This window comes from Pogoniulus pusillus, chromosome 6 (genome assembly GCF_015220805.1).
Source record: "Pogoniulus pusillus isolate bPogPus1 chromosome 6, bPogPus1.pri, whole genome shotgun sequence".
Classification (NCBI taxonomy): Eukaryota; Metazoa; Chordata; class Aves; order Piciformes; family Lybiidae; genus Pogoniulus; species Pogoniulus pusillus.
Window position 1 is genome coordinate 31,544,891 of NC_087269.1, and position 12,419 is coordinate 31,557,309.

At 46.9% G+C, this 12,419-nt stretch overlaps 1 protein-coding gene across 11 annotated transcripts in view; it reads left to right on the top strand.

Annotated features, from left to right (window-relative positions):
- The first annotated feature begins 1,564 nt into the window (after positions 1 to 1,564).
- The window catches only part of GRID1 (glutamate ionotropic receptor delta type subunit 1), a 772,772-nt gene continuing 761,917 nt past the window's right edge, over positions 1,565 to 12,419 (top strand). For 7 of the 11 annotated variants that reach the window (XM_064145119.1, XM_064145118.1, XM_064145116.1 and 4 more), the window contains exons 1-2: positions 1,572 to 1,984; positions 4,144 to 4,299. In XM_064145119.1, the coding sequence (XP_064001189.1) occupies positions 1,906 to 1,984; positions 4,144 to 4,299 (235 nt within the window). In that variant the 5' untranslated portion in view covers positions 1,572 to 1,905. Of the gene's footprint in view, positions 1,985 to 4,143; positions 4,300 to 12,419 lie in introns of all 11 variants that reach the window. The other 4 variants (XM_064145125.1, XM_064145124.1, XM_064145128.1 and 1 more) reach the window with 3 other exon arrangements.

Here is a 12,419-nt window from a genome sequence, read left to right on the forward strand (position 1 = left end):
GAATAGGAGGCTGCTGAAGCATGGGGATCAACAGGGATTCTTGTTCATATAATTTCCATGTCAGTTTCCTTCCCTTTCATTCTGTTCCATCTATTCTGTGTTCCCTCCTCCTTCTGCCTCTCCAGCCCCTCTAGAGGTTGTCTATAATTCCTGTGCCTTGGCATCAAGAAATTTTGGCCATACTGTTCTCCACATGAACAAATATTTTCTGGATTAAACAAATACATAGCACTGCTTGCTTGCCTGAGAGATTGCTTCAAATGACCTGGAGAATTCAGTAGGCCATGTACAGGTGATAGGGTAAAAAGCGAGCTGAATTTGCATGACCGTGCTGGTGTAAGGATGGGGGAAAGGGAATGTTCGCACCTCTGTGGCCCGACTCCCGCGCTTATGCGGGCGGGGGCCTGCTCCTTCCCCTGCTGAGTCTCCGAGCTCCAGTCTTGCCTCCCCGGGAGCAGGATGCGGCCACACCGCCTTCTTACTCGACTTGCGATTGCAAGACGGCAACCTCCAGGAATCGCTTCTACCTCCTGTTGTCCGTCCGCTGACATTATCTGTATGTATCGCTGTAGCGCTCCGTGCCTCAGCCCCACAGCGCCTTCATAATCTTGGTAACATCCTGCTCCCAACTCATTTTCTTGGCAGTAGTTTTAATTACGTTTGGAGTTCCTGAATGAATTTGTTTTCTCTGGATCCTTGGCATATTGAGACGCTTGTCACGTTTGGGTGCCTGCAATCACTGATGCGTTTGTTTTAGGGAATGAATTAGTCTTCTGAGTCCGAGCATGTCCAATTTATGAATTAGATTTCATTGAAAGCTAGAACAAAACAAAACAAAACCCGATTCTGCTGTACTACTTTTCTCGCCCCTCTTCTCTCTCACCCTCCCCCCCCCCCCCCCCCCCCCCCCCCCGCCCTCAAGGCGGGGGTGAAAAAAATCTCACATTTCTCTTTTGCTCTCCAAACGCGGATCATGTCCCGGGGCCGGGGGGGTGGAATCGCGAAGGGGCAGCCTTCCGCTCCCACCTGAGGGCCGTGCCCCCGCGCCGCTCCTGGTCGCGGAGCTGGGTGAGCAGCAGCGGGCGCAGCCTCACGCCCTTACCTCCGGGGGCGTCCCGCCAAGCCGAGCCAGGCCGGACCGGACCGGGTGGGGGCTGCGAGAGGCCACGCAATGCAGGGCGCCGGTCGCCCTTCGGACGGGAACTGCGGTCCCACGGAAGAGCCTGCTCCCGTCCACGGCTTCGCTTCGCCCCCTGGTCCGCTCCCTGCGTTCGGAGCATCGATCCCTGGCCGCTTTTCCCCGGGCGACATACGTACATTGTGTGTCTATCTATATAACGGAGATATATGTACATCCTGGGTGTATCAAATCTATGTAATTGCAATTAATTTCCCCGTTCTCGCACAGCACTCCGGCTTCCTGGCGGAGCCGCAAACTCCCCTCCACGCCGGGCCACCGCCGCCCGCGCCCCGCCGCCGCGCCGTGCCCCGGCGGCACCGAGCGCCGAGGCTCCGCAGTCACGTGGCGCGGGGGGCGGGCGGCGGCGGCGGGGGGGGGCCGCTCCGCAGTTCGCGGTCTGCCGGCGCCCCGGCACACACCGAGCGCTGGAGGCTCCGCCGCGCCGCCTGCCAACCCGGGATCTACCTCCGTGTGTTTTTAGCTCCGGCTTCTTTTTCTTTTTTAAATTTTTTTTCCTTTCCTCTGCCCGCTGTCTATTTTCCTCAATTTTGGAAAATTCTTGGGGTGCTGGGGGATTTTGGGATTTTTTTCTAAGGGAGGGGGGTGTTTGGGCATCTCCCCCGCGCCTGCTGCCTTGCTCCACCTGCCCTTGCTCCTTTTTTCTTCTTTTCCCGTGTCTGTCTCTCCACCAAACCCGGGCTGATGTGCTGTGTGAGAGGCTGGAAATGGAAGTGTTGATGCTCTGGCTTTTCCCCTGGATATTTCAGTGCGTTTCGGTGCGGGCGGACTCCATCATCCACATTGGTAAGAGAGGGAGCGGGGAGGTTGGGAAGGGACGCGGTAGATAAATGAAGAGAGCGTCTCGTTTAACCGCGGTGATGACACAGGCAGCGGGTGAAGCCAACTCCGCGGAGAGACAGGAGGAGGGAAGAGAAAGGCAGCTGAATCCTCCCCGGTTCTAAAGTTAGGGGCGAAATGCCGGTTGTGCGCCGGGCCGGGCTGCGGGGCCGGGAGTGGGCGCGGGGCAGATGATCGGCCGGGGCCGCAGCTGCGGTCTCCCATGTGGCTGGGGAGCCTGTGCTCGGACTTGTTTGCGTGGAAAGGCTTTCTTCCCCACCGATGCCCCCCCCCCTCCCCCCCCCCCCCCCCCCTTCCTCGCCATCGACAACAAACAACTGCCCCCAACACCCGGGCAGGAGAGAAGCATAATCCAAACGTACTCGTAGGGAAAAGTTTCGGGGCGATAATCCCCTGGTTTCCATGTCTGTCGTAGCAGGTGTCAGCCGAACCGGAATGCGGGAGGGAAACTTGGCTGGGAAAGGGTTAGAGAATCGAGATTTGCAGCGGCTCTGTGTGTGGCTATGCGCGCAACTGTTGTGGTTTGAATAAGATCTCATTAAAACCCCTGGGCAGCAAGAAGGCTGGGTCAGCTGCGGGAGGAAGGGAGGGATGAATAGGAGGCAAAGGAAAGGCTGATGTGAACTTTTATGGCTTCTGGGAGCAAGGCATGTTGGTGTCCGCGGGAAGCCTGGCAAGCAAAAGCGAGGCTCTGCAGTCACCTTTTGGCTGGTGTTGAAAGGTACCAGCAGGAAGGGAAATGAGGATGTTTAGGGGCGGAGAGGGGGGAGAGAATCACTTGTGGAGGAGGAGACGGGAGTACGGCCGGGAAATCAAAACCCCTAATTCCCACCAGCCTTTTGGGGAGAATAAGAGGGATGGGGGGAAAAAAAAAAAAAAAAAAAAGGAGCGAGCTGAGACGGCAGCGATCGTGGCGAGAGAACACTCCACGGAAGCGGGAGGGAAGTCCCGTGTGGACCCGGGGCGGGTAAGGGGAGAGGTGGACTGGCCACGTAACAAGTTTCCCGGCAGGAACGGGTCCAGGTCCGGTTGAAGAAGCTCGGCAGCCCAGGGGCGCAGCCAAGGCAGACAGCAATGCGGAGCCATTAAGGAGACAGGGTCAGCCCTGACCGCAGCTGGGACTCCAGTCCGGGGGCGCTCCCAGGTCAGGGCAGACCTCGGCATCACTTGGGCCAGGCAGCAGGGCTGCCGGGCTGTCTGCGGGAAGCGCCTTGGCTGCGGGGAGATTATGGGGTGAGGTAGCCTCATCGGCTCATCCTGTCGGCCCCGCTTCTTCTGCGGGTGGATGGTGTCACTTCGGTTTCTCCTCGAACGGGCTTTATCCCGAGTAGTGTTTGCGAACAAACTCCTCGCAGAAAATGTGGTCCAGTAGCAGGAGAGGAGGGCTGCTGCATGCAGAGTTGTGATTTCACACGGGCAGTGCGCGGAGGCTCCAGCCACAGGCACGCACAGGGTGAATCAGCAGGACTTTTCCAGGCTGGGCGATAATGGTTTTTCGCTTGTTTTGTTGCCAGCGCTGAAGATCTCCCACCGCTGCGTAGAGCAGGGCAGTAAGCCTGGCGTGGGCACACACACGCTCGGTAGAGACGGGATCTTATGTAACTCACATCGCCAGATGTTTTCACGTTAACTGCATAAACAGGACAGTGAAATTAAAGCTCCCAGGTTATTGGGCACAAATCCGAGCTTCATGTTCGTGTGTGCGTGTGAGGCTTAATAACCACTGCCCGACAGGCAGCATTCTAGGGAGCGACGAGGCAGTGAGCAAAAAGTTGGTCCAATTCCCAAGCTTGCTCCCTTTGCTGTCACTGATGGAGCGGGCCCCTCACCGCAGCGTTGTTCTGGCTCAGGGCTCCGTAAGAGCCTGTGGAGCCGACGTGGCCGGAGGAAGTTTGTGCTTCCCCGTGTCCGGGACGAGGCCGCCCAGGTGTGGGTCCGGGCCCCACTGGTGACCGCGGAGCTGCCCCACCTAGCACCGTGCAAGCCGGGTCGAGCTCTGCACGGCCTGAGGAGGAGGCAGATTCCTGGGACAGTGACCGAGCGGGCCTAGTCGGTGAGAAGGGGAGCTGACCCCTCTTCACCTCCTGCTGCTTTCCTTCTCTCAGGTGCCATTTTCGAAGGCAATGCTGCCAAGGACGACGAAGTGTTCAAGCAGGCGGTGTCGGATCTGAACCTCAATGACGATATCCTCCAGAGCGAGAAAATCACTTATTCCATCAAGCTTATAGAGGCCAACAACCCCTTCCATGCGGTGCAGGAAGGTGAGCGCCCCGGGACGGAACCCACGGCGCGGGCGGGCTGGGCGCCGGGCCGGGGTTGAAAGGATCGCCCCGGCCCGGCCTGTTGGCGAGCGGGCGGTTTCCGTGCCGGTGACGGCTTGGACCTGTCCTGGCGCTCGGCTAGAAACTTTTCTTCGGTCGGGGGTTGGCGCTGTCTTACAAGGAAAAGGGGAGGGACGGCGCGGTGCGATGGCTGCGGCGCCGTGCCCATCCCCGCCGTGCCAATCCATGCCAGGGGCGGCAGCCGCGGGAGAGGAGAGCCGGCAGGGTCAGGGGACTCCGGGCCGCTCTTGAATTCTCGAAGCCCCCTCTCTGTGCCGCTGCGAGTGCAAGGCTGAGCCCCGGGCGCCACCGCCGTCCTCACCCCTCCCACGCGGGGATATGGTGGGGCACGGCAGGGCAAACGAGGGTTGTCCAGCCTGGAGGAGAGGGTTCGTGTGGCGCCGAGGGGCCGAAAGGGAGGACTTCACGCTTGCGGAAAGAGCTGCAGAGGGTAGCGGGTCATCTCTCCCCATGCATCTGCCACCGCACCCCCACGGGGAAGCAGAGCTGGAGTAGCCGGCGATGACTGTGAGCTCCTTCCCGGGTGGCCGGGGACAGGGTGAGATTGTCCAGTCACCAGCTGAAAACATTCCCAGAATTATACAAGGTCTGAGAAGTAGCTACATAGGTAAATAATTTCAGTTAGATTTTTGCAAAGGGAAACACTGAAATTAATCAGCTTGCCTTTACAAATGGACTTTAAAAAGATATTATTTATGATTTAATGAAGCCAAGGTTAATTAGGGCCTAGATTATTTCAGAAGCTGTATTTTCCACTGGTAATTATTCTGGAAACAGAGAGCTATTTATATTCCCAGACTAGAATATTTAAAAAAATGATTCATCACCAGCCTTACTCTTATTTTTACAGAGCAGAGTGAAGCTTCCCCTGTATGAGAATTTGCATTAATCCATATGCATTTATGTCTGAGTTGTGTACATGCAAATTGTGGCTATAAGATTGCACCAAACATTCGTTTTCATGAACTCAGAACAATCTCTTCTATCTTTTCCTCAGAATATGTGCTAATGTCATGCACCTTTAGGAGAAACAGCAGTATATACCTTTTCAAGGGCCTGGTACCATTAACAATAGGACTCCTCCTACTGCTCTGAAAGCTTAGCAAAGTGGTGTGAAAAAAATCTTTATAAAAATAGGAAGAAGGAGACTTTAAAACAAAACTTCACCCACATAATCAGATACCAGTGGAAAATGAAAGTCTCTAAATAATGGTGGGTTGATTTATTGGCAAAGCTTAACTCTGAACAATTGTATCTTCTTACATTTGCAAAAGCTCAGTGTCCTATATTGGAGCTTATTCATATTCGTGGAAGTGACAGTAGTTGGCTGGCTGAACAATTGCTTCCAACAATGTCTCTTCTCAGAAGTAAAACTTTATGAAAATATTCTGAATGCCCTGGGATCTGAGCTGACAGTCTTGTGGACAGAGTTCCTTTCCTCAGTCTTGCTGAAAGCAGAAAAGCATGAGCAACTAGATATTTCTCCTTGATCTTGCAGATTGTTATTTTAAATGGATTTATTTGCTAACCTTGAAGATTAGCATTGCATTTCTGAAGACTACTAAGAAAATGGAATATCTCTGTTGAAAGTCTTTGCTGAAACCACAGCAAAGACTGGTCAGATGTTGAACTTACTGATACAGTATCTCTGTGCTACCTGAATATATATCTGTGAAGATGTTTCTTCCTGCCTCTTCCAAGGCACTCTTTCAGGGCTCATGCAGTTAAAATTGCTCTTTGATGAACTGATCTCATGCTGGAATTAAGGAAGTGGCTGGTAAATGTTCATAATGACAAAGAGAACTTTGTCATTGCTTCATTAAGGTACATGAGTGTGCCTACTTTTGGGAGGACTATAAAATAATCCTATTTGAGAGTTGAATCTTGCCAGAGTAAGAGAGCTAAAAGGAAAGTATCAGGCTTTGCTCAGTTTCCTGGCTTGCTTTGTTGATCCAGGTCAGATCTGAATTTTTGTTGTTGTTGTTGTTTGTTTGTTTGGTTTGAGTTTTTTTAAGGTTAATTTCCTACTTTAGAAGTTGTTACACAACACTAACAGGATGATCCACAGGATGTACAAGTTGCTGGGCTGTTCTTGCTGAACAGCTTCTCTCTGCCCAGTGTTGCTTAGTGTCGTTCTGACTACTCAGAAACTCACTCTATCTCAGCGTATGGATGCCCTGCTCGTTTTTGGTAGAATATTGCCTATAGTAGTCAGAATAACCTGAAGCAAATTTGCTGTCCAGATTCCTTGCAGAATCTTGCCGCTGCTACATAAAATGCCCTGACATGCACATTATTCTTCTGCAGTGTCTTTCTAAGCAGTGCCATGGAAATCAATGTTGCAAGCATTCGTTTCACAGCCATGGAACTTTTTGTGGTAAAAACCTACCTGGAGGACAAATAGACCATTTTGATACTACTGCCAGAATAGTTCACACAGTCAAACCAATCAGAAATACCATTTTGATTTTAAGTATTTTTTGTACAGTCTTGTGAGATGACATTATAAATTATTTCTTCAGTCCTTTTAAAAGTGCTGCAAGCAAGGACCTTCATTTCAATGATACTGTCCTGGTAAAACTATAGAAAGTTATCCCTCTGTGTAGTAAGGTCTATTAGACTTTGGAAGAAGATGTTAATTACCAGTGGAGATAGTTTGTAACATGCTTTGGCTTAACATTATTGTGCAATAGGAGAAGTTTTGCATGGGTAAGAAAATAGAGAACAGCAACTGTAGGCTTTTGTCAGAAGGAGCAGTACTGAAGGCCAAATGGAAGATACCTTGCCTGTTTTCAGTACTTGAAGGTGCAGGGAAGTGTCATAAGATTTTGAAAAGAAAGCTTTATGCACTTTACTTTAGAGAGAATGACATTATTGTAATAGTTCCTAATGACTGAAGTGGATAAGTAAAATTCAGAGATCATGATGAAGATGCTTGTGGACACTCATATTAATAGTTGGGTTTTGTGCCAGAGAACATCAATTAACAAAACGTGTAAATTGTGTTTTATTTTTCTTTTTAGTATCTGTTGCCAAAACAGGATCATGTTGTGCTGATAAGTAAAGAGATTGTTTTGGCCCCGTGAAGCTCATATTCTATAACAGAGTGTGGCAAGTGGGTAGAAGGAACTCCAGTGGCAAGGGATATAACAGTAAAGAATAAACAGACCCTGGTGTATGCATAAAATAGGACTTTGTTATCTGTGTTTGCAAGCAGCCGTCACATTTTGACTAACATAAATTTTGTAGCAGTTACTTGAGGGAAACATTGTTTTTTTCACTAACTGTCATGGGACAATATATATATATATATATATACACACACACACAAATATATATACGTATATGGTGTGTATTTATGCTACTACCATGGTCACCTTTTTGTGATTCAGAGATCCAAATGAGCTCAAAAGTATGAGAAACATTTTAAAATTTCAGTTCAAATTATTTTATTTTTTAACCTGACAGTGGTGTTAAAAAAGGACTGTGTATAAGACACAGGAATGAAAAAAAATCATGTGGTCTTGAAAACATGGTGACATGTTTAAACTAAACCCCAAACAACACAACACAGGTTGTGTATACTCTCTCCCTGGAGGTGTTCAAGGCTAGATTGGACGAGGCCTTGAGCAACCTGTTCTAGTGGGAGGTGTCCCTACTTATGGTGGGGGTTTGGAATTAGATGATCTTTGAGGTCCTTTCCAACCTAAACCATGTAAGGTTTTAAAATGCTGATTAGGAGGGGGAATAGTCAGCTGTAAGTTAACACTGGGGTGCAGGAAAGCTAATACTTAACTTTGTGGTGCTCTTTGGAGAAGTGACCCAGAGAAGACACTCAAACTGTGGAACTTTAAAACCCTATTTCTCAACAGGTGACACTTTCACATCTATGAAGCTGAAGCTTGCTGTTCTCTCTGCATAACATTTTCAAGTGTATTGTTTCTAATTTGAGCAGCCTTGTATGTGTGCTTGTTGATGTTAAAATGCTGTCAGCTTCAGAAACCAGAACAAATTTGGAAAACCAGGATGTGATTTGAGAGCAATAATGCTGTTCCATAAATGGGTTTATTGTTGGTCCTATGTATGCTGCTGTGATTTCAGGGCAACTCAGGGCTTCTGGTTTCTTGGATGTCTATGTTGTATACCATTGAATGAATTTGATGTCTTATAGTCTGTAGGAATTGGTAAGGGTGTGCCCCTGGCATGGGATAGGAGAAACAGAATAGATTATTTCAGTTGCGTGTGACCTGCATTGGTCATCTAGTCCAATTGCCCGACCAATTCAGAGCTGTCTGCATGCTTCTAAAATGCTGACAGGCTTGGAGCATCGACCACCTTTCTAGGAAGCCTGTTCCAGTGTTTGACCACCCTCTTGGTAAATAAATGCTTCCTGATGTCCAGTTTAAACCTCCCTTAGTGCAGCTTTTGTAGAATGGTTTGTATTGAGAGGGATGTTAGAGATCTAATTCCAATCCCCTACCATAGGCAAGGACACTTTCTACTAGATAAGTTTGCTAAAAACCCCATCCAACCTGTCCTTGAAGGGATGGAGCATCCACAACCTCTCTGGGCAGTCTATTCCAGTGCCTCATGAGCCACCTTCATGGTGAAGCACTTCCTCTAAATCACCTGCCCTAGAAGCAAAGGTCATTATGTTTAGAGTTAGGATATTTTAACATCAGAGTGGAGGAGTAGAGAGAAAGGAAAATGACATATGGAAATAAAAATAAGGTGAAAGTTCATAAAACATTACACCTGTAAATTATTTGATTTCTAAAAAACCAAAACACTCCCCACCCAAACCAACCAACCAACCAAAACCCCCAAGCAACAAAACAATCAAACCACCCTGCCACAAAAGCCCTGGACAAAGCTTTACTGATTTGACTGCTAGAAATCAGAGGCTGTAGCTAGAGTTTTGTGATGGTTTGGGTGTTATCCACCCCCCAACTCTTGTGAAAGTCACTCAGACTAGACTCATCTGAATCTGGACATTGAATGAAGCTTTATATTTACAGCTTAGCACAATATGCAAGCAGATATTTACAATATATACAGAAATATACAAGTTGAAAAAATAGTACTGAAACACAACAGCCCTCCCAGAAACCAGAGTCCCCAGGAGGGGCTGTCAACCACCCTTCCACCTTCTTCCCATCCCTCTATCTTACCTCAGATTTTGCCTTATGCTCAAGGTAGTTTGAAGGGTCAGCCAGGGATGTCAGGAAGCAGATGGATTAGTCAGGCAGGTTAGAGAGACAAGTGCAACCCAAAAAGCCCAGAGAGAAACTCACTTATCTATATTTATGTTCTTACACATCTCAGCAAGCCTATGAGTGAAGTAGACATCACCATTGTTTCCTTTTCATAGCCTATAATCTAATTCTCCTTACCTAGCTGGCTTCAAAACTAGCACAAGGTTTAACATAAAAATAACAAAATCTTCTAGCATTGCAAAAGATTGGTTAGTATCAGTATACTGTGGATTGTCTTCTCTCAAACTTTTCTTCTGAGTTTTTCATTGTCACATTTGGAAGTTTTTGACAGGTGAACTATGAGCTCTCCAGAAAGAGCGCAGTCAGACACATTTTTTCTCTTAGGTTTAATCTGAGCTTTCAACACTTTTTAAAAAGCAGCCAGATTCCCTCCCATGGTCAGAGAGACCTCACGGTGCAGCTGCACATTTTTACTACTAGTTTGCTGCAGTTAAAAGTGGTTGCTCAGTGGGGTGAATGCATTTAACAGTTCTACTTCCTTGTGCCCTTTGAGACTAGACCACAACTTGTTAAGGACTGCTACAGTGAAGACATCTGTGACACTGTCATGTCATTGCACTTGTGTTTTTATGCTCTATACTTCCATGGCTCAGTGTATTTTAAATGGGAGAATTTTTGCAGAGCTATAGAAAACAGCAAATTAAAATGTTGGGCTCTTCCTGTTCTTGTGGTTGTGTTATGCTCAGAGCAAGGACATGCAGATATCTTCACCAGGAGAAAAGGAGTCAATAGCACACAAAGTCTGTTTGGTGCTGAGGATAAAGGGAAGCTGCAGAGTGTGGGCAAACACCTTTATTTTATTGTTTCATTCTGGTTGCAATTTGTACTATTCAGGCTCTGGTCACAGTTTAAATGCAAGGGCAAAATATTTCTTACTTTTGGGAGGCCATTCCCCTCAAACAAATCTCTACTATAGTCTGGCTTTTTTTCTTTCTCACAGGATGCACTGAAGTTAGTTTCTTTGATTTTGCAGTGGCTCTCATTATTTCAGGCTGGGGTTGATCTTTCTGGGGAGCAGCTCCAGCCAGTGCTGGACACTGGGGTGAAGCAGGCAGTGAGGAGTCACGGAAAGGAGGAGAAGGTGCTACTGTGAGCTCACAGCTTAGCATCTTGAGATGATAAGGACTTTGTTTTGTGGGAACATAACAGTGTGGATGAGATCTGTTCAGAGCATGTAGTCCTGCCCCAGTTCAGTGGAGGCTGGTGATAGAGTGGTATCATGCCCAGGAATCCGTTGTTGTTTTTAAACTTTGCAGTTATGTTTTTAACTTTGTTTGAAAGATTTTCATATTTTTAACTCACTCTACCTTCTTAACAGGTTAATTTCTTCTGTCTCAATATGCTGACTGGTTAATATCTTTATTTCCCTCTTTTAAAAGTTTCATACACAAGATCAGGTGCAGGTTAGGCTACAATTCTTTTGAGGCACCTTATGGTCTTTCCCACTGATTCTGCTGCTGATGCCGCTCATTCCTCAAGGAGCTGCAGTGGGGTTTCTTGTTCTAGGATTTCATTACAGAAAATCTGCTACATCATTAGCTAGCATGCTAGAAATTACCCCCAAAGAAGTAGCAGAAATAAGCAGCAACCAGCAACAGAACAAGGGGACACAGTCTCAAGTTGTGCCAGTGGAGGGGAGGTATAGGCTGGACGTTGAGAGGAAGTTCTTCACACAGAGAGTGATTTGCCATTGGAATGGGCTGCCCAGGCAGGTGGTGGAGTCACCGTCCCTGGAGGTGTTCGAGAAAAGACTGGATGAGGCATTTAGTGCCATGGTGTAGTTGATTGGACAGGGCTGGGTGATAGGTTGGACTGGATGGTCTTGGAGGTCTCTTCCAACCTGGTTGATTCTATGATTCTATGATCCTAAGGATGTGAATGGGTTTCACAGTTAAAGGTTTTCTTTCTGTCTCTCTTTCTTTATTTTTTTCTTTCTTGAAGAAAATAATTTTCTGAGTGCATTGTTTCTGTGTGACAGCTTTTGTTTCAGTCATTATTGTGGAGGAGGATCTGTAGATGTGAATTGAGTACACAAAACCACCTCAGCCTCATCTAGTTAAAACAATGGCTAAAGAAAATCCTATATTGTATATATGCATATATAGATGTACACACATGTCTGTGTACCCCATACAAATAATTTAATTGCTAGGCTTACTGTAATGTGTTCAGCAGGCAATATGTCATGATCTTTTCAGTGTTCAGAGTCTCCCAGCTACAGATGATTAGAGGATTGACTATCTAAGTATTACATTTTAAATTACATCTTTATACTCACAGAATGAGATGAATTTAATATTTTGATGTGATTTATCATGTTATAGTTGAGCCATACAGTGAAAGGAGTTGAAGCTACACAATCTTTCAACAGAGGGGATATCATCATATTTATTAAAGCTGTTCATGGCATATTTACTGGAAGGAAAACAAAACAAAGCCTCAAAGCCTAGTTATACAACTATTATAGTCCCTGACCGTAATAGTACAGCACACTAAGACTGTGACTGAAATAGTTACTTTGGATTTCAGTTTTATGTCATTTTAGAGGAACTATATTCAAACTCTTCTTAATCTTTTACATAAAAATCAATTTTTTTTAATAGTTTTATTAATAATAAATTCCCTCTTAGGGGGATTCCTGCTGTGTCTTTATCTTTGTAATCTTATGCTTAGAGGTATTTTTTTCAATTTATCCCTCAGGAAAAAAAAAAGAATGACTTAGAATGTATTGTTGGAATCATACTTCTTTCTGAGTCTTATAAT